The sequence below is a fragment of the Equus przewalskii genome, chromosome 15, assembly GCF_037783145.1.
Source record: "Equus przewalskii isolate Varuska chromosome 15, EquPr2, whole genome shotgun sequence".
In the NCBI taxonomy this organism is placed as follows: Eukaryota; Metazoa; Chordata; class Mammalia; order Perissodactyla; family Equidae; genus Equus; species Equus przewalskii.
Genome location: NC_091845.1, coordinates 9,174,681 through 9,197,061, shown reverse-complemented (window position 1 = coordinate 9,197,061; position 22,381 = coordinate 9,174,681). Strand labels below are relative to the sequence as shown.

At 38.6% G+C, this 22,381-nt stretch overlaps 1 protein-coding gene across 12 annotated transcripts in view; it reads right to left on the bottom strand.

Annotated features, from left to right (window-relative positions):
• RAD18 (RAD18 E3 ubiquitin protein ligase) overlaps positions 1-22,381 on the bottom strand; it is a 161,129-nt gene that overhangs the window by 126,638 nt on the left and 12,110 nt on the right. For 5 of the 12 annotated variants that reach the window (XM_070576664.1, XM_008532477.2, XM_008532476.2 and 2 more), the window contains exons 3-4: positions 7,422-7,483; positions 6,109-6,179 (exon numbers count right to left, since the gene is read on the bottom strand). In XM_070576664.1, the coding sequence (XP_070432765.1) occupies positions 6,109-6,179; positions 7,422-7,483 (133 nt within the window). Of the gene's footprint in view, positions 1-3,739; positions 3,823-6,108; positions 6,180-7,421; positions 7,484-22,381 lie in introns of all 12 variants that reach the window. The other 7 variants (XM_070576666.1, XM_070576667.1, XM_070576673.1 and 4 more) reach the window with 4 other exon arrangements.

The window sequence follows — 22,381 nt, the reverse complement described above, 5'->3', positions numbered from 1 at the left end:
TTGACCAGAAGCAGAATAAGGGAGCTGTGTGATGGGAAATGTTCCAAATCTTGACTGTAATGTTAACTTCATAGCTATATGCACTTATCAAAATTCAAACTTACTGTATGTATTTTATGTATTACATTATATGTAAATTTTACTACAGTTTAAAAAATATTAAAAATAATAATGGTAACATTAATTTTTAAAATCTCAGATATACTAATCAAAAAGGCTAAAATTAGACAGACTGGGAATACAAAGTGTTGGTGAAGATATGGAGCAACTGAAACTCCTATATTTTGCTTGTGGGAATGTAACTGATTCTAACAATGTGAAAACTAGCTTTAAAGATACCACCAATAAATGAATGCCTACTCTATGACCTAGTAAATATACTTCCAGATATATGCTGAAAGACACGTACAAGAATGTTCACAACAGCAGTACTCATAACAGACAAAAACTGGAAACAATCCAAATGTTTATCAATACAGAAATGGAGAAAAAAATTATCCATATAGTACCACCTGAAATCAAAAGACTCATAGAAAAAGATCACGTTTACCACAATGATATATTATTTGACTGGATTTCCCTTTCTCTATTGGCTGAAGTTAATGAAACCACCCTATTAAGGCTCATACCTGCCAGGGGTTAGTTACTTCACTGAGCACAAAATGACATAAAAAGAAAAAAGCAGCAATTTTTATTCTGCCTCAGTTTTATAGAAATCCACAAAAATTCTATTTAAATACATCAAGATATCCTGCTTCATCTCTTACGTAATTGTCACTTATAATTTGAATTGACTCTTTTAAATATGCCCTGAGACTAATTAATATTAAATATTTCAAAATGAATAATTAGGGCTGAGGGAGGGTGAGTAGATGTGTAGAAGAATCAAGAATGTCCATGAGCTAATGAATATTTAAGTTAGGTGATGGGCACACAGGGGTTCATTATATACTATTTTCTCTATTTTTGTATATGTTTGAACTTTTCCACAATAAAAACTTTGAAAATAAAAATTGTAAAAGCTCCAGTTGGGAGGAAGGCTAAGAGAAAAACTTAAGAATCCTCACCTTTGAGAGGAAACAGAAATGAAATAAAAACACAGAACCACAATCACCAAGTCTCTTTTCATTCCAGGATCTGGATTTGGTACAAAGAAGATTCTAATTAAAGCTTTCGTCTTATTAAGACAAAGTAAAACACACACTATTCAACTACTAGATAAAACTATCACTGATAAACCACTACCACACTTTTCAGCTAAGTGTCTACCCTAGAGACAATTCTCCTGTTTGCTTTTACTCAAAATTCAGATGAATTTTATTCTACTAATTTGCTCACTTACTTTCAATACATGCCAATAAAGAATGTGGCAGACTGTAGCAACATTGCAATGATAAAAATACGCCCCGTGCTAAAATGAAAATTCACTAATTTTTGGATGTGCCTGTTACTCTTGGCAGGGGAATATAAGAGAACAAAATAGTTCTGTCCTCGTGAAGCTTACATTATAGAAAAGGAGAGAAGAGACACATAACATGTGAAAAGTGCTATGAAAAAAAACAGTGAAGCCGTGTTTGAGGGGGAATGAGCCCGATGCTCTTTACAGGATGGTCAGAGAAGACCTCACTGAGAAGATGACTTACAAAAAGCAGAGTCCAAAGAAAGGGGAGGACTAAACCACGTGAATACCTGGGGAAACCCTGCTTACCTAGAAATAAAGGTAAGTGCAAAGTCTCTAGGGTCAGAGTGTGATTAACATGTTTGAGAAACAGCAAGAAGGCCAGCGCAACTGGAGCTGAACAACAAGGCAGTGAGAGGTAGGAGATGAAGTCAGAAAAGGAGCTGACTATGTAAGGAGCAGAGACTGCCACTGAGAGGACTTAGGTTTTGCTCCAAGTCAGATGGAAAAGCACCTCTGGACAGTTTTAAGCACAACCTGATTTCTTATTTTAAAGGTTCTCTCTAGCACTGCTGCCCTCAGAAGGACTGTGAGAGGGCAAAAGCAAAAATAAGACCACTAGCAAGTGATCACAATAATCTAAGCTGATGTGGGCTTGGACCAGGATGATACTGGTAGGGTGATGAAAAGCTGTCAGATTCTGGAAGTATTTTAAAGATAAACAGGATTTAGTGATAGATTGACACATTAAGTGTGAAAGAGACTGGTCAAGATGACTCCAAGGTTTTTGGCCTGGGCAAATGAAAGGACAGAGCTGCCATTTAGTGAGCTGGAAGACTGTGGGAGCAGCAGATTTGGGGAGGAGAGTGGGGAGCAGCATGGGGAATCAGGAGTTTAGTTTTGACCGGGTCAAGCAAGACTTGCCTTCAGGAGGTCCAAGCAGAGATGTGAAATAAGCAGTTGGATATATAAGGCTAAAGCTTTGAGGGGAGATCTAGCTGAAGACAGAAATTTGGAAGCCATGAAAGTACAAATGGTCCTTAAAATCATGAGACTGCTTATGGCAATTCATATAACTTAAAAAAGAGCTGCGTAAAAATATTAATTCCAAATTTGATAGAGTTAAACTGCACTGGTAATTTTCCCCTTTAATTTCCATCACTCCCATGTATTTATATAAAAGTGAGTTGGTACTACAAAGCCTAACAGCATTCCTCATAGACACTCAGGTATTTTTGGATGAATTATGAACTTTCAGAGCTGGGAAAGGCCCTTAGAGATAAATCAACACGCTCATTTTGACAGATGGATAGAGTCCCAAAGCGGTTTACTAATTTGCTCAAGGTCACCCAGTTAGTTAGGAAGTACACTAGATTAGATCCCAGACACGGCCCAATAAATTCCCCTCCACATGTTTTCTTGTTCTGAGTAAGTACCTGTGACTCAGTAAAGTAGAGGAAAATCTTCCCCATTTGTTAACTATACAATAACCTTACCCCGTTAGAATGCAGCTAAGAATCAAGAGTCAAAATAGGTCTTTGGGTAGACAGGAGAAGTCATAAAACCCTTGTAATCAAGTTCACGGACTTCAGTAACTAGTAAAATCCCTGCAAATGCTTCTTCTCATCTGACACACGTAAACAGCATTCTAGGACCATTAGGTTAAACAGGCAGAGGCCCACGCAAGCACAAATTCTTATTACCACTTTAGGGCATCAACATATAAAAGGACAACACAATACAGTTATGCGCCACTTAACAAGGACATGTTCTGAGAAATGCACCATTAGGTGATTTTGTCACTGTGTGAACATCGGAGAGTACACTTACACAAACCTAGTACATACCCAGGCTGTATGGGACTAATCTTATGGGGCTACCATCATCTATGTAGTTCATCGTCAACCAAAACGTTGTTATGTGGCATATGACTGTATAAATATAGGTAAAATACATAAGATAGTAAGAATGATAGGAATCTTTTTTAGGTGCTTTTGTTCCAGATACTATGCTGGTTATCTTTTAGTATAACTCTTCATTTCTAATCCTTACAACAATCCCTCAAGGTTTGAACAATATTATTCCCATTTTTCACATGTGGAACAGAGGCCAAAGAGGTTTAATATCTTGATCACAAGCACATCAGAACTAGCAGGGCCAGGACAGGAACACAGTTCTGCCTGAATCCAAAGCCAGCATGCTTTAAACTACACCACAGGAAAAGGTGAAATTATATTCTACATAGTCCTATGAGATGCTAAGGGAATTACCTATTACAATTATCATCTAAAATGCTTAAATTCTTGACCTTGGAATAAGTAATTGGAGAAAAATTCATACCTTGAGGGTAGATAACCCAAAGCAGTAAATGATGGTCTACATTCTCGATTCATAAAAATAATCATATAGATGTAGATTGGCAGCTATGCAAAAATACAGAAACAATATTTTCTTACTTAGGTCAAGAATGATGTTCAACTTACACACAAATATTCTAATTACATTTTGTTCAACATAACAATGTCTTAAGAACATTATTTTAAATAAAATTGAGTCAAGAAAAAAAGTTCTTGTTCTTTGACAATAAAAGGAACAAGTTAGAAGAAAATGTAAGACCTGAATGTCAGCTTTGTGTCTGAAAACCTCTGAAGTAATTTCCAATACCTTTTATTATTTAGTTTAGAATATTAAATTTTTAAAAATCATAATGTCATGACAATGACAGATAGCAAAGATGAAAAGAAATGAAATCAACAAATAATGTAAATACCTTACATTTTTGTCATAAAATTAAACTTCCTCCCTCAACAATCTTAAACCAGATTTCACACAGGAAACGAAATTGACTGGCTTGAATTTCACCCTTATTAATTTTGCAAATGAAGTACCACAACACTTTAGATAGAACCAATCCAAGAAATGTCCACCATAAGGCAATTCCAAGAACAGAAACTCCAAGGAGAAGGCAAAGAGAGAAAGAAGCAAATGATAAAATCTATCCCAATTCAACAAAGAATGCTTCCCACCCCACTACACCCACTACACCGAATAATGAAACAGCCTGTTCCTTTGGGAGGGACGGGGGGAAGATGAGAGCTCAATCATCCCAAGGCCTCCCTTTAAGTTCCAAAGGTCTGTGACCCCAGAGATACCTATCCCTTCTCTTCAACAAACAGATCTTATTCTTTGTAATGCTCTCTCTTTCCTAGCAGGGAGGTTGTTATGCTTTCTGTACCAGCTGAAGAAAACAAGTAAGCCTTGAGACACAATTTTACTGTCTCAGAGAAAATCAAGCAGCCAACAAATTCCTTTCTAAAGACATGGCTCCATCCTTTCTCACAGACTTCAAAATCTACCTGTTGAAGGACTTAAGAAAAGCAGGCGCCAGCCCGGTGGCACAGAGGTTAAATCAGTGTGCTTCATGGGTTCAGATCCCAGGTGCAGACCTACACACCACTCAAGGCTTCCTGTGGCAGCGTCCCACATAGAAAACAGAGGAATGATTGGTACAGATGTTAGCTCAGCAACAATCTTCCTCAAGCAAAAAGAGGAAGATTGGCAACAGATGTTAGCTGAGGGCAAATCTTCCTCACCAAAAAAAAAAAAAAAAAAAACCAAGAAAGAAAGAAAGAAAAAGAAAAGAAAAGCAGTATCTTTAATTATGAGAATCAGAGTATCTCAAAGTTTCTTAGTCTATGAAAGTATATCACCTTTTTAAGACATTGCTTAGGGAAATAACTAACCAGCTAATTTCTAGAATGTCATATTAGGAGAGTTCAGAGTACTAAATTTGATCATTTTTAGGATACCAACCAAAGTACAAATGTGCAATTCTACTGAAAGAAAACTCTTTACATTTTTAGAAGCAATGTACTGTACCTCCAAGAATGTCCCAACAAGCCTAGAAGTCATACAATTAAGTACGTGGGCACCTAACAGTTAACTATAAACATAGTATGTTCCTAATAAAAATTCCTGCTTGACTTGCAGGATTAAAAATAATTCAAGATATTGTTTGGTAAACATACCTTTTCATATCCCTTTGGGTGACCAAACTCACTTTCACCATCATGCATTTGACTACTAAGAAGGAAAGCTATATTTCTGAGCTTTACAAAGTACCAATTACATATTTTACATGCCACATCAATTTATACATGCTGAGTAAATCAGATTAAGAATTAATGGATTAATATACAACAGACACAGAAACAATTATAGATATGTGTGTATACATGTGTTAGTATACACAGATGTACACCTCCATATGTTACCCAGCTCTGTCCACTGACAGGGCCTAGAAGCAATGACACCCGAGTAACAGTGAGCATGCCCAGCTCCAGAGTCTCATTTCTAAATACCATTCTCCAACAAAAGGAACTAGGGCTCCTTGGAAAAATGGTTGGTTCCAGGGCCGGGACAGGAAAACTGAAAGATGAAGCTGGAGTATCTCTCTAGTACCCAAAGTAAGAAAGTGCTCAAATCTGCACTTTAACTCTTATTTTCCATAACAGGTGAATTTCTGTTAAGGAAGAAAATCCTATTATCATTAGATTGTCCATGTGTGATTAATGACTATTGTCACTTCCATTCTTTACCCCAAAATATGCAACCCTGCATTCCCTAATCCCTCAAAGTGCACACAGTAAAGAGGGGACACACATAAAAGGCAAAAAGAGTTAGGGGTTAGTCACAAAATTAAATCATACCGTGCAAAATTCAAGCTTTTTACCAGTTCATCTAATATGCGGTTATTTTTCAGGTCCGGCTCTGTGACTGTCTAGAAAAGAAAAACAAGAGATGGGAAAAGGTCAGAAACAGTAATTAACTTGTCATAATCTCATTTTGAAAACATGTGACCCACTCTCCTGAGACTCCCCACCCCACTAGGTCTTCCAGGAAAGCCTCAAAATAAAGTTCAGTTATGTCATACTAACATGGAGTCTTAAAACAGTGAATCAGTATCTGCTGACTGGAAGGCTGAGAAAAGCTCTCCAAAGCATCTGGTAAAATCAGATACACTCTGTACTGATGAAGATAAAACCTAATACGAGCAAGAATCCTTCAAAATGCCAGCACTCAGCTTTTCCAAAAATTTCTCCGGAAAAGCAGAAGAGAGATGTTTGTTCTTTTAATTGATAATATTAGGAGAGACATCAGGTGTTCAAAAAGAGTTTAAAAACAAGACTGGTGTTCAGGAACACAAGAGGAAAATGATAAATCCAGTACTCATTTAGCATGAATGGTATGCAGTTTATCTCCATGAGGATACCATCTTGACAAAGGCAGTCTACCATGAATCATAAAGAGCTTAGGCTCAAGAAACAAACTGGATCATTTCTTACGTAGCGTTCTTACATAATAGTTCAGAGAAGTTCAATGACATCCTGACACCACATACCTACCAGAGGTGCTGAACTAGAACTCAAACCCTTTAACTAGTCCCAGTGTCCTTGCTATTAGACCTTACTGTCTCTTTCTTCTTTCTTTATTCCAACTTATGTTTTCTTTCCCTTTTCACCTATTTCCACTACTTGAAATGCTTCAGAAACCACAACAACAAATTTCCTAATGTTTTCCCTGAAGGCCTGGTTGGGAAAGAGGAAAGAGACCAGTCGGGCTGGGTTCAGCCCAATGGCCATGAATCCTTGCCTTCTGCACAAATACTTACGCTGGTCATTTGCAAATGACTAATCCTACCATCAGATTTTCCACCCAATGTGAGAAATTATAAATATCAGGAGCCAAAAAACATGGGCCATAAGATTTAGAAAGTGCTACATCCTGATCTGAAAATTAGTTTTCATTTCTTAAAATACATTTAGGTTATCAGAAATATGAATAAAACATCAAACAACGCCAAATTCTCCATACATGTATTTCAGAGGTCTTTTCTGAAAACGTCTTTTACATAGCTTAATTCAATAATTACACATCTTCCCTTGGGCTTTTATGTACACACAAAGCAGAAATATTTGCACCAATCAATAAGTTTAAAAAAAAAAAGGAAAGAAAAACTCACCACACAACAAGTTGGACATTGTGTCTTATAGGACAGAAATTTTCTTATACAGAGAGAACAGTCTGCAAAAACATAAATGCAACATAACAAATTAGTTAAGCTATATTAATAATACAGGAACCTGACTTTTAAACAAAATCTGACCTAAGCCCTAGAATATTTCCATCACCTAATGTATAGCATTATAATCTCAAAATTCTAGTACCTCTACTCTACCTATGTACGTTTGCAAATGTGATTAAACAGGCATCTTCAGGACAGGGAAACATATTAAATAATAAGAATCATGAGTCCCTAGGGTATCACAACTCCATAAGCAACATGCATCAGGCTCAGTATCCTGCATCTGTAAATGCAGGAAACATACATGTAAGACCTGGGATGGATACTGTATAAACAAGTCAGCTATCTCTATGGCCTGATATTCTAAAATATAGATTTTGAAATAAGATATATACACTTGTTAAGAAATAATATATACCCAGGTTATCAAATCAGGGATTTCCACATCCTAACTCTGTAAATGACACCCATCATGCCACATTTAACAAGTCCTTTTGTGGCAAGCACTAAGAAAAGAACAATACATGAGGGAAGGTTGTTGACTTCAAGGAGCTAAGAAAGCAGTGAGGCAATTACAGTACAATTCAGTGTCCTAAGTTCTGAGGATTTAAGCAGGAAATCAGCATTAACTAAATTCTTCACACTCCGGGCAGTGTAAAATAATCTCCCAAAGAAAAAAACAGTGACTAATAGAAAAGTACCTTACTGGTAGCTAGTGCGTATTAGCCCAAATTCAGCTGAGTGAAGGGGCCTCATTAAAAAGGATTCAGATCAGTTAAGGAGAAGACAGTATGACTTCAGGGACAAACAACCAGGAAATGAACAAGTCATGCCTGCCTGAACAAGAGCATACAGGAGGAAAATGAAACAACACACTATAAAAAGGATAAAACAGGGGCCAGCCCAGTGGTGTGGTGGTTGAGTTCACACATCCCGCTTTGGTGGCTGGGGATTCACCAGTTTGGGTCCTGGGCACAAATCTACGCACCATTCATCAGGCCATGCTGGGGCAGCATCCCACACGCAAGAACTAGAAGGAGCTACAACTAGGATATACAACTATGTACTGGGACTTTGGGCAGAAAAAAAAAAAAGAGGAAGACTGGCAACAGATGTTCGCTCAGGGCCAATTTTCCTCACCAGAAAAAAAAAAAAAAGGAAAAAGGCAACAGGTTAAGTTCTTTGAGAAGCAAAGACGAATAAAGGGAGACTTCTGGTTTCCAGTTTGGCACGTAAGGAGCTTGGGAGTTGTCACTCTTATCTAACAACAAGTAAAAAGCTGAACAGACTGAAAAATCAACAACTCTTCTTAGATCCATCAGAAACGTGGGATCACAGGGCAAACTGCTGTCCCCAAAATTGAAGAGACAGACAAGCTGGATACAGGGAATCACAATTTACCAGAGCAAGAACCCACGAGCAGAAACATCCACAGGAACCAGAGAAGGAAGCTCTGCTGGAACCAGTGCTGGGGTAGGAAAACCTGAACTGTAACTGATGAATTGCTGGGGGCTCAGTGTGGACAGGTCAGAGACTTAAAACTCCAGAGAGACTCAGACATGCGGGGGCTTCACACTTATGCAAATTTTAGCACCAAGAGTTCTACCAGGTTCTCACAGTGACTATTGGAGGACAATCCCCTAGTCGTTCTGCAGCAAGAGGGGAAAGCAATCATTTTGAAGTAGACCAGAGCCCTCTGTCCTTGACAAGGCCTGCCCTCCAGAGAAACTATTCTACCAGAGCCAGTTCTAGTGGGGTTTTATCAGAGCCCAGAGGACCCAGGGGAAGGGAAATAATCAACTCCAGCTACCTCTAGCCATCCTGTCCCACCTAAGGTGGGGGGGAGGGGGCACAAAGGGACAGAAGAAACAAACAAATGGCAACTGAGAAGCACCTGTGAGGTTCACAGCCCAGGGTCAGGCTCACGAAAAGACTGAGACCTGATGGCAGGACTACGGAATGCTTCCCCTCCCCCCACACCTCACCACCACATTCCCAAAGGCCTATTTACTGCAGTTCCTTTTACCCAGTACATCAAGTCTCATATTAGGAAAAAATTATAAGGCACACCAAAAGGCAAAAAAACAGTTTGAAGCATCAGAACTAGAGTCAGTTTTGGCAAGAATGTTGGAAATATCAGGCCAGGAATTTAAAACAACTATGATGAATATGCTACAGGCTCTAATGGACAAAGTAGACAGCATGGAAGAACAGATGGTAATGTCAGCAGAGAGCAGGAAACCCTTAGAAACACTCAAAAAGAAACGCTAGAGATAAAAAAACACTGTAACACAAGTAAAGAGTGCCTTTGATGGGCTCATTAGTAGACTGGACACAGCTGAGGAAAGAACTCAGCGCTTGAGGATATCTCAATAGAAACTTTCAAAACTGAAAAGCAAAAAAGGAAAAAAGACTGAAAAAGAAAAACCAAAACAGAATATCCAAGGACTGTGGGACAACCATAAAAGGTGTAACAGAGGCATAATGGCAATACAAAAAGGAGAAGAAAGAAATAGAAGAAATATTTGAAGCAATAATGGCTGAGAATTTTCCCCAAATCAATGTCAGACACCAAACCACAGATCCAGGAAACCCAGAGAACACAAAGCAGGAGAATGAAAAAAAAAAAAAAAAAACCCCTACAACTTAGTACATCATATTCAAACTGAAGAAAATCAAAGATAAAAAAATCTTGAAAGAAGCCAGAGGGAAAAAACACCTTACCTATAGAAGAGCAAAGGTAAGAATTAAATCAAACTTCTCAGAAACCATGCAAGCAAGAAAAGAGTGGAATGAAATACTCAAAGTTTTGCGAGAAAAAAACACACCAACAGGGGCCAGCCCCGTGGCCGAGTGGTTAAGTTCACGCGCTCTGCTCCAACAACTCGGGGTTTCCCAGCTTCAGATCCTGGGCACGGACATGGCACCACTCATCAAGCCATGCTGAGGCAGCATCCCACATAGCACAACGAGAGGCGCTCACAACTGGAATATACAACTATGTACTGGGGGGCTTTGGGGAGAAAAAGGAGAAAAGAAAAAAGAGAAGATTGGCAAGAGTTGTTAGCTCAGGTGTGCCAATCTTTAAAAAAAAAAAACAAACCACCAACCTCTAATTTTATATCCTGAGAAATTATCCTTCAAAAAAGAAATAAAAATAAACACTTCTTCATACAATAAAAACTGAGGGAATTTGCTTCCAGTAGACCAGCCTTACAAGAAATGTTAAATGAAGTTTTTCAAAGAGAAGGAAAATGATACAGCTCGGAAACTCGGATTTACATGAAGAAAGGAACAGCACCAGAGAAGGAATACGTGAAGGTAAAAGAAAAACTCTTATTTTTCATATTCTTAATCAATATAACAGATAACAGTTTGTTCAAAATAACAGCAGCAACAAAGTATTAGATTATCTATACTTATATATGCTTGTGTGTAAGTGAAATGAACGACAGCAATGATACAAAGGACTGGAGAGAGGAATTAGGTATCTTAGCTCTGGCTGCCATAGCAAAATAGTACAGACTGGTGGCTTAAACAACAGAAATCAATTTTCTCACAGTTCTGGAGGCTAGAAGTCCAAGCTCAAGGTGCCAGTATAGTTGATTTCTGGTGAGAACTCTCTTCCTGCCTTGTCGAGGACCACCTACTCACTGTGTCCGACATGGCAAGAGGAGAGAGGACAAGCTGTCTCTGTCTCTTCTTATAAGGGCACTATCCACATCACGAGGGCTCCACCCTCGGGACCTCATCTAAACCTCATTACCTTCCAAAGTCTCCATCGCCAAATACCATCACTTTGGGAGTTAGAGCTTCAACATATGAATTTTGTGGGGACACAATTCAGTCCATAGCATTCCACCACTTGCCCCCTCAAATCCATGTCCCTCTCACCTGCAAAATGCATTCATCTCATTCGACCAGACCCAAAAGTCTTAACTCATTCCAGCATCCGCTCTAAAGTCCACAGTCCAAAGTCTCATCTAAATCACCTAACTCAGATATAGATGAGACTCAAGGCATGATTCATTCTGAGGCAAAATTCCTCTCCAGACTCACTCTCTTGACCGTCAATGTTACTCTCTTCACACTATAAGACGTTTCGTATGCAATACTACAAGTCAGGCATTCCCACACCTGGCTGCTCAGCTGAATCACCTGGGGAGATTATTGTTGGTTTTGTTAGATTCCCAGGCCCTACCCCGAGTCAAACTGATTCAATGGATTTTAGCCACTAAATCACATCCATAATATGTGATTCGGATTGAACAATAATTATTTTTAAAAAATTAATATGTTTTTGCTATTAGGTTGAACTATATGAAATTGTCATTTTTGGTAAGTCAAAAAGGACAACTATTGGCAATTTCAGGTGGTTTAACAAAACATTGTGCACTCACTGTGCTCCACTTTAAGCATGTTACATGTATTAACTCTTTTGATTCTTACAGCAACCCTAGGGTTGGTATTAATATCAGTCCCATTTTACAAGGAAGACGCAGCACAGGGCTTAGCCAATTTGCTCAAGATCACAGAGCTAACAGGAGGCAAACACAAGCATCGGAAGCCCAGGCTCTTAACATATTTTTAATTACTTACTTAAAATGCCTATAATTTGTTTATAAAATATGTTTAATTATATATACTTATATAGTAGAAATAAATAATATTTAATTAATAGGATCACACTTACTGGAGTATATATAATGAAGCTACCACTTTCTCCTCTCCATCTTGTACGTGTTTTGTTTTTTAATATGGAGAACCAGACGCTAATCCAAAGTAGATCAGCCCTTGGCTTAATTTCAGTCTATTAGTCTGCAACTACCAAATGTATGTTGGTGAATGCAGACCAGCATAATTTATTCTCTAGTGAGCAACCATGATATTCCAATCAAAATAGAGCAGTTGAAGAGCTTTGAACCATGTATTCCTAGGTGACTTTATTTAAATCACCTGTGAAATTTGTTTTTCCACCCAAGAGCCCAACTATGAACCACACGGGCAGGGCAGGGGAGGGTAGAACAACAACGAAGCAAAGGGGAACTTCACAGAATTCTTCAAGCCTTGGGGTAGAGACATGTCTCATCTCAAACGGGACACGGCAATCTGCTGGCTTTTAAATTTCAAAAGAGCCTAGCATCCAAAGAGCACAAAGCAAATTTCCAAAACTTAAACTAATCCTTTTTGTGCACGATCTTAAGGATTTTATGGAAAAAACGAATCATTTCAAAAATAATTCTGAAGTGTCCAGTTAAAAGCAGAAAATCCAGTTCCCAGTCTGAAAAGAACAGGAGGTTCTGGAAAGCTGAGAAGGCTGTCCTCTGCCTCCAGTTCTAGTGTTAAGTGACCAGTTAGCTGATAAGACAACAACCCTCCAGCCAAAGACCAGCACTCCAGCACTTCCGCAAGTGCAGTCCTGCATAATTTTACGGCCCATCTACATGTATAGCCATTTCTCTTCTCCCCTGTCTTGTTTGACAGTGCTGCCTCATAAGAATATAAAAGAGGAACACATTGATTATTTGCCAAAAAGAATCTTATATTGCCTCTTACTTTAGCAAAGGTCAGTAAATGGAATATTTCATACTTCTTTTTTGTTAAAAAAATGAAATTAAATAGCTTTTTATTCCAACACAAGCCTCGATTAACTCTGTAAATCAAAATCCACAAAAGGAAAAGAAAAATGATTGCTGGTCCATCTTTAAAATAATGGCAATTAAATTAAACAGTGTCTACCAGCCAATGATTTCATCTACAAGTTAATATTTTAAGCATCTTCCGTTACCAAGTCAGAAAAACTGTGTAAGTGCAAAGAAAACTGGCACTTGAGCCTATCAATCTATTAGTGAGAACATTTCTCACTTCATGGTGTTTTATGGATTGGTGTAAGTCCATTCCCTCTCCCCTAAGAAGGCCTCTGTAATAGCATGAATCTGTATCGGTTTAAAACACCTGCATTTTGCCAATGTGCCTCACTCAAACCTCAATAACAGAAGAACTGCAAATGCAGTGTTCATTACTCATGACCAAAGCACTAAACAGAGCAAAACAGAATAAAGCGATCTAAAATGGTAAATCCTGCAATGTTTAAGGAGCAACAATAAGTGGCCAGGATTCTGGGTCACCAATTCTAGTCAACCCAGGATGATAGCAGAATATGATAAGTAGATCTGGCTCCTACTAAGCTGTGGGGGCTTTTGTGTCATTAAAACAATACTACAGACCCAGAGCAACTTTTAGCCTTGAGGGAACCTGTAACATCTGATGGTTAGTAGAACAGGCCTACCAGATCAGGAGAGGTACAATGTGAAAAATAAGTGCTCATAAAATAAATTACCAATATTGAAAGTACCCTCCACTGACTGCCTCTTAGATGAAGAATGACATCAGCAACAACTGTAAGTGACAAAGAAGCAAGCAAAAAAAAAAAAATGAATAGCAGTAAAGGCTAATACTTCAGCTAAGTAGAATTCGTTGAATTAATAAAAAGTAAAGTCTTTCTTCCCTAAAAGCACATAATTAAAATATACAGAAGGGACTTCCGTCTCTGTCTATGAGAAAGTAACAGGGTCCAGAATTACCCTCCCTCCATTAACAACTAAAACACTGGGGGAACGTACGAAACAACTATTTTCAGACTGTGGACAATACAGAAATGAGAGGAATTCTACCACAGCCCAAGCTTTCTGCCTGGAGGCAATTTCTTGACCACAGTGCAGGGAGGAAAGCCAAAGAGCCAATCGGTCTTGCTAGTTGAAGAAACAAAAGCTAGAGTTCAGGGGGATCCAGGTAGCTAGAACTTGCAGGTCAGAGTTCCAGAAAGAAAGAGGCTACAATCAGGAAGACCTCCAGAAATATGAATATGGATCCAGTGGATTCTATGACTGAACGAAAATCTGCACATACCCAGGGTGAAAAATCTAAGAGGCCAAAGAACAACTTCCAGGGAAAGCACAATAAGTGGAAAGGTCACACAGGGCCGGGAGTTCTTAAAATTTCTACCGGCCAGTTTGGAGGACCTTACTGAATGTATGGGCATTTGGTAGACACTCCAGAACGTCACAGCTTAGCATGAGAGTGGATTAGCCATACAGAGAGGGTAACGTCAGCAAGATGGCAGAATAGGAGGCAAGACCATCCTTTCCCCATGGAGACACCAATTCACCAACAAAACGTGAACGAATTGTAAGAAATCCAGGTACCAGTTAAGTACCTGCACCCCTGGTGAGCACAAAACCAGCCACATTGAAGCAAGAAGGAAATTCATGGCACTCACTTGCCAGAGCCCCTCCCCCTGGCTCAGCACCACATGATGAGAAAGAAACTCCCAACTCCTAGCTTTTCCCTGAGGAGGGAAAGAGAAGAGTGAAACGTACATGAAACATCCAGACTTTCTTGGGGGCTGCCCAAGGGACTGGTTTCCATCTTGGCTAAATCTAAGCACTGACAAGAAAGGGCACCAGGCTGGGAGTCGCTAAGAACAAAGGTGATGATTTGGACTATCACACACTCATGCACCACTACCCCTCCCCTGGGAGAAAGGAGGAGACACACCCATCTCTCAGCTTCTCTCTGGGGAGAAACGTGCATCCAATGTTCCAGCTTTTTGGGGGCTCCCAGAGGGACTGGTTTCTGTTTCACCCAACTCAGAGTGCTGATGGGAGCCCTCACATTCTAGATGCCCGGAGACTGATGAGAACAAAAAACAGCTGGGCAGCTTGCTGCTGTTCCAGAGGACCCACAATAAAGCAGAAAGAGGCCAGTACAGCTCACTGCCTTCTCTTTTGGGGGAGAAAGGAAAGAGGGAAGCATGCATCCAACATTCAGCTTCGCAAGAGGTTGCCTGAGGGACTGGCTTCTATCTTGCCTGACTTGGAGTGCTGATGCCTGGAATACTCTAGCTGCCTGGGGGCCACTAGGAACAACAAAGAAACGGGTAGCCTACTGTAGTTCCAGAAGCCCTCCAGTACCACAGATACAAGAGAAAGCAAGAGATTATGAACTAATGAAAAAGAAACTGGCAAAATGTCTCTAGTTGGGAATTTACAACCAAAAGTGCAGAGAAGATGCAGCCACAGAAAAGATTTAAGAGGCCCCCAGAATCTCCAGCTGGGCTGACTGGTGACTCTGGGGTGCAGGAGCATCAGCCTTTCCCTTTATGAAGCCAGCCTGTAAAGCCTCTGAGAAGCGGCTGTTTTTTCAAATGCATGGATCCCAAAACAAAGTAACAAGACACAAGAAACTGGGAAACATAGACAAAGCAAAGGAACAAAATAAATCTCCCAAAACCTATTCTAAAATATATATATGTGAATTACCTGACAAAAAATTCAACTCAAAATAACTGTCATAAAGATGATCAACAAGCTAAGGAAAAAGAGCATGAACAAAATGAGAATATCAACAAAGAGACAGAAGAGTTCAGCAGTAGACTTGGTCAAGTAGAAGAAAGAATCAATGAACTTGAAGACAAGTCATCTGAAATTATTCAAAGGAGCAAAAAGAAAAAGAATGAAAAAAGCCTAAGTGACTTATAGGATGCCATCAAAGGGACCAATATACACATTATGGGAATCCCAAAAAGAGAAGAGAGAGATAATGAGGCAGAAAGCTTATTTGAAGAGATAATGGGTGAAAATTTCCCAAATCTGGAGGAAGAAATGGACATCCAGATTTAAGACGCCCAACAGACCCCAAAAAGATGAACCCAAAGAAGATCTCATGAAGACTAAAATCAAATTGTCAATTCGAAGACAAAGAATTTTGAAAGCAGCAAGAGAACAATGACTCACTAGGTACAAGGGAGCCCCTATGAGACTATCAGTGGATTCTCAGCAGAGTCCCTCAGGCCAGAGAAAGTGGATGAAAGCGCTGAAAGTAAAAAAAAAAACAAAACAGTGCAAACCCAAAATCCTCTATCTGCTAAAACTGTCCTTCAAAAATGAAGATTTAGCCCAGACAAACAAAAGCTGACGGAGTTCTTCGCCCCTAGACCTGACTTACATGAAATGCTACAGGAAGTCCTTCAAGTAGAAATGAAAAGACACTAGATAGCAACACGAAAGTATGAAGCTCACTGTAAAGCCAAATATGTAGACAAATACAGAACACTGTAATACTGTAATGGTGGCGTGTAACTCACTCTTAACTCTCGTATAAAATTTAAAAGAAAAAGTATAAAAATAACTATAAAAATATGTTAATGGATACACAATATAAAAAGATGTAATTTGTGACATCAATAACAAAGTGTAGGGGGAAGAGAAGTAAAAGAAAAGAGTTTGTTTGCAATTGAAAGTTAAATTATCAGCTTAAAATACACTGTTATAAATATAGGAGATTTTATGTAAGCCCCATAGTAACCACAAAGAAAATAACCATAGAAGATACACACAAGAAAACAAGAAAGGAATCAAAGCATGTCATTTATAAAATATCCATGATACACAAAGGAAGACAGCAAGGGAAGAAAAGAGGAAGAAAAAAGGTGTAAGACACACAGAAAACAATTAACAAAATGGCAATAGTAAGTCCTCCCCTATGAGTAATTAACTCAAATGTAAATAGATTAAGTTCCCCAATAAAAAGATAAATTTGCTAAATGGATGAAAAAGAACAAGATCCAACCATATGCTATCTACAAGAGACTCATGTTATTTATTTATTTATTTATTTTTTGAGGAAGATTAGCCCTGAGCTAACATCTGCTGCCATTCCTCCTCTTTTTTGCTGAGGAAGACTGGCCCTGAGTTAACATCTGTGCCCATCTTCCTCTACTTCATAGGTGAGACGGCTGCCACAGCATGGCCTGCCAAGCAGTGCCATGTCTGCACCCAGGATCCAAACCGTTGAACCCTGGGCTGCCGAAGCGGAACGTACAAACTTAACCGCTGTGCCACTGGGCCAGCCCCCAAGAGACTCATTTTAGATTTAAGGACACACAGAGGCTGAAAGTTAAAGGATGGAAAAGGATATTCCATGCATATGGTTACCATAAGAGAGCAGAGTGGCCACACTTAAATCACACAAGATGAACTTTAAGTCCAAAACTGTCATAAGAGAAAAAGAAGAAGATTATGTAATAATAAAAGGGTCAATTCACCAGGAAAATATAAAAACTGTAAATATACATACATATCCAACATGAGAACACCCAAATACATGAAGGAAACATCAAAAGAACTGAAGGGAGAAATAGACAGAAACACACTCATAGTAGGTTCAATGCCTCACTTTCGATAGTAAACAGAACAGCCAGATAGATTAATAAAAAAAAAAAGAGGACTTGAACAATACTATAGTCCAAATGGATCTAACAGACATGTACTGAAAGTCCTAACAAGAGCAGAACACATATTTTCTTCAGGTACACACAGAACACTCTCCAGGAAAGATCACATTAGGTCACAAAACAAGTCTTAACAAATTTAAGAAGATTAAAGTCATACCAAGTATCTTTTCTGACCACAGTGGAATGAAACTAGAAATCAACAGCAGAAGGAAAACTGGAAAATTCACAACTGTGTGGAAATTAAAACACTCCTGAACAGCCAACGGGACAAAGAAGAAATCAAAAGGAAAACCAGAATATACATTGAGAGAAAAGAAAATGAAAACACAACATACCAAAACTTATACAATGCAGCAACAGCAGTACTAAGAGGGAAGTTTATAGCAGTAAATGCCTACATTAAAAAAGAAGAAAGATTTCAAATAAAGAACCCAACTTTACACCTCAAGGAACTAGAAAAAGAAAAAAAATTAAGCCCAAAGTTAGTAGAAGGAAGAAAATAATAAAGATTTAAGCAGAAATAGAGAACAGGAAAAAAAATCAATAAAATTAAGAGCTGGTTTTTGAAAAGATCAACAAAATTGACAAACCCTTAGCTAGACTTGAAGAAAAAGAGAGAAGACAAATAAATAAAATCAGAAGTGAGAGAGACATTGTAACTGATGGCACAAAAATATAAAAGGATTATAAGAAACTGTGAACAATTATATGTCAAAAAATTTGATAACTCCAAAGAAATTAACAAATTCCTAAAAACATAGAACCTACCAAGACTGAATCATGAAGAAACAGAAAATCTGAACAGACCTATAAATGTTGAGCAGACTAAATCAAAAATCCCCCAATAGGGGCCAGCCTGGTGGCATAGTGGTTAAGTTCACACACTCTACCTCAGTGGCCCGGGGTTCTTGTGTTCAGGTTCTGGGTGCAGACCCACATACTTCTCATCAAGCCAAGCTGTGGTGGCACCCCACATACAAGGTAGAGGAAGACTGGCACAGATGTTGGCTCAGGGACAATATTCTTCATCAAAAAAACCCAACACTTCCCAACAAAGAGAAGCCCAGGACCAGATGGCTTCACCAGAGAATTCTACCGCACATTAAAGGAAGAATTAATGCCAGTCCTTCTCAAACCCTTCATAAAAACTGAAGAGAAGGAAACACATACAAATTCATTTTATGAGGCCAACATTATTCTAATACCAAAGCCAGACAAAGATAATACAAGAAAAGAAAACTATAGACCAATATCCCTGATGAATACAGACGCAAAAATCCTCAACAAATACTAGCAAACCAAATTCAACTACACATTCAAAGGATCATCACCATGACCAAGTGGGATTCATGCCTGGGATGCAAGGATGGGTCAGTATACGAAAATTAATCAATGTAACACACCACATTAACAGAACAAGGATAAAAATCACATCATCTCAATAGACACAGAAAAAGCATTTAACAAAATTCAACACCCTTTCATAATAAAAATACTCAACAAAATAATAAGGAAACTACATCAACACAATAAAAGCCATCTATGAAAAGCCCACAACTAACATCATACTCAATGGTGAAAAACTAAAAGCTTTTCCATTAGGATCAGGAGCAAGGCAAGGATGCCCTCTCTCACCACTTCTACTCAACATAGTACTGGAAGCCCCAGCTAGAGCAATTATACATGAAAAACAACTAGAAAAAATCCAAATCACAAAGGAAGAAGTAAAATTATCTCTGTTCACGATGACATTATCTCATATGTAGAAAAAACTAAAGATTCCACAAAAAAAATTGTTAGCATAAATGTATTCAGCAAATAAGTATTTTCAGAAAATATATGTATTCAGCTGGATACAAAAACAATTAAAAAATCAGTTGCACTTCTATAAACTAACAATGAGTAATCCGGAAAAGATATTAAGAAAACAATCCCGTTTACAATAGCATCAAAAAGAATTAAATACTAGGAATAAACTTAACCAAGGAGGCAAAAGATGAGTACACTGAAAACTACAACACTGCTGAAAGAAATCAAAGGAGACACTAATAAATGAAAGACAGTCCATGTTCATCCACTGGACAACTTAATATTGTTAAAATGATAGAAAATGACAAGCAACCTATTGAGTCAATGCAATCCCTATCAAAATCCCAATGGCATTTCTTGCAGAAATAGAAATATCAATCCTAAAATTCATATGGAACCACAAAGGACCTCAAACAGCCAAAACAATCTGAAAGGCAAATGAAGCTGACACCTCACATTTCCAGACTTCAGAACTTGTTACAAAGCTACAGTAATCAAAACAGTGTGGTACTGCATAAAGAAATACAGACCAATGGAACAAAACAGAGAGCCCAGAAATAAACCCACACATATAAAATCAAATGCTCTTTGACAAGGGTGCCAAGAGGACACAATGGAGAAAGGACAGGCTCTTCAACAAAAGATGCTGGGAAAACTGGATTTCCACATGAAAAAGAATGAAAACTTAAAACTATAAAGCTCCCAGAACAAAACCAAGGGGAAAAGCCTCATAACATTCATCTTGGGAATGATTTCCTGGATGTGACACCAAAAGCCAAGGCAACAAAAGCAAAAGTACACGTGTGATTTCATCAAACTAAAAAGCTTCTGCACAGTAAACAATGAACAGAATAAAAAACAACCTACAAAATAGACAAAATATGTGCAAACCATATATCTGATAAAAAGTTAACATCCAAAATATATAAGGAATGTCTGTTAACTCAATAGTGAAAAAAAAAAAATAACCTGATTTAAAATGGGCAAAGGACTCATTTCTCCAAAGACATACAAATGACCAACAGGTATATCAAAAGATGCTCAACAGCACTAATCCTGCAGGAAATGCAAACCAAAACCACATGAGATATCACCCCACACCTGTTAGGATAGCCATTATCAAAATAAAAACCAGAAAATGACAAGTGTTGGTGAAAATGTGGAGAAATTATAACACTTGTGCACCGTTGATGGGAATGTAAAACAGTGTAGCCACTATGGAAAACAGTAAAAAGGCTCCTCAAAAAATTAAAAATAGAATTATCGGGGCCGGCCCGGTGGCGCAGCGGTTGAGTTCGCATGTTCCGCTTCTCGGCAGCCCGGGGTTCGCTGGTTCGGATCCCGGGTGCGGACATGGCACTGCTTGGCAGCCATGCTGTGGTAGGCGTCCCACGTATAAACTAGAGGAAGATGGGCACAGATGTTAGCTCAGAGCCAGGCTTCCTCAGCAAAAAGAGGAGGACTGGCAGTAGTTAGCTGAGGGCTAATCTTCCTCCAAAAAAAAACAAAAAAACAAACAAACAAACAAACAAAATTAAAAATAGAATTATCATATGATCCAACAATACCACTTCTGGGTATTTATCCAAAAGAATTGAAAACAGGATCTCAAAGAGAGATTTGCACTCCTGTCTTCACAGCAGCATTATTCACAATAGCAAAAGGTGGGTGCAACCCAAGTGTTCAACAACAGATGAATGGATAAGAAAAATGTGATACATACATACAATGAAATATTATTCAGCCTTAACAAAGAAAGAAATCCTGTCATAGGCTACAACATGGATGAACCTTGAGGACAGTAAGCTAAGTGAAACAAGCCTAAAGCAGAAGGACAAATACTGCATGATTCTACTTACATGAGGTATCTGGTCAAACTCACAAAAGCAGAAAGTAGAACAGTTGTTGCTAAGGCTGGGAGTTGGGGGGAATGCAGAGTTGCTGTGCAACGGGTATAGAATTTCAGTGATGCAAGATCAAAAAGTTTTAAAGATCTGCTATACAACAATGCACATATAGTTAACAATACTGTATTGTACACTTAACAGTTTGTTAATATGGTAGATTTCATGTTATGTGTTTTTTACCACTCCTCCCAAAAAAATGCCCTATAAAAAAAGGCTATTGTAGGGGCCGGCTGGGTGGTACAGCGGTTAAGTGCACAGGTTCCGATTCGATGGCCCGGGGTTCACCGGTTGAGATCCCAGGTGCGGACATGGGACTACTTGGCAAGCCATGCTGTGGTAGGCATCCCACATATAAAGTAGAGGAAGATGGGCATGGATGTTAGCTCAGGGCCAGTCTTCCTCAGCAAAAAAAAGGAGGATTGGCAGTAGATGTTAGCTCAGGGCTAATCTTCCTCAAAAAAAAAAGCTATTCTACACCCACCCTAACAAAGCTTAAAAACAAAACTCGACAGGATCAAATCTGATAGGCAAGTAACTTAACTGCCTGCCAATAACAAAGCCCAATACTCCAATAAAGTACATAACAAATCTAGACTCTCAAAAATGTAAACACTACAATGGCAAGCATCCAATCAAAAATCATCAGACACACAAAGAAACAAGAAAATGTGGTCTAGAGTCAGGAAGGGGAAAAAAAGAATCAATCAATAGATACAGACTTAGAAATGACAAAGACAATGGATTAGCAGATAGAGAGGTAAACCAGCTACCAGAAATAAGTTCAATATATTCAAGGATTAAAATACACACACCTACACATAAACCTAATGAGGAAAGAAATGGAAGATACGTAAAACGTGAAATTTCTAGGGGCTGGCCTAGTGGCA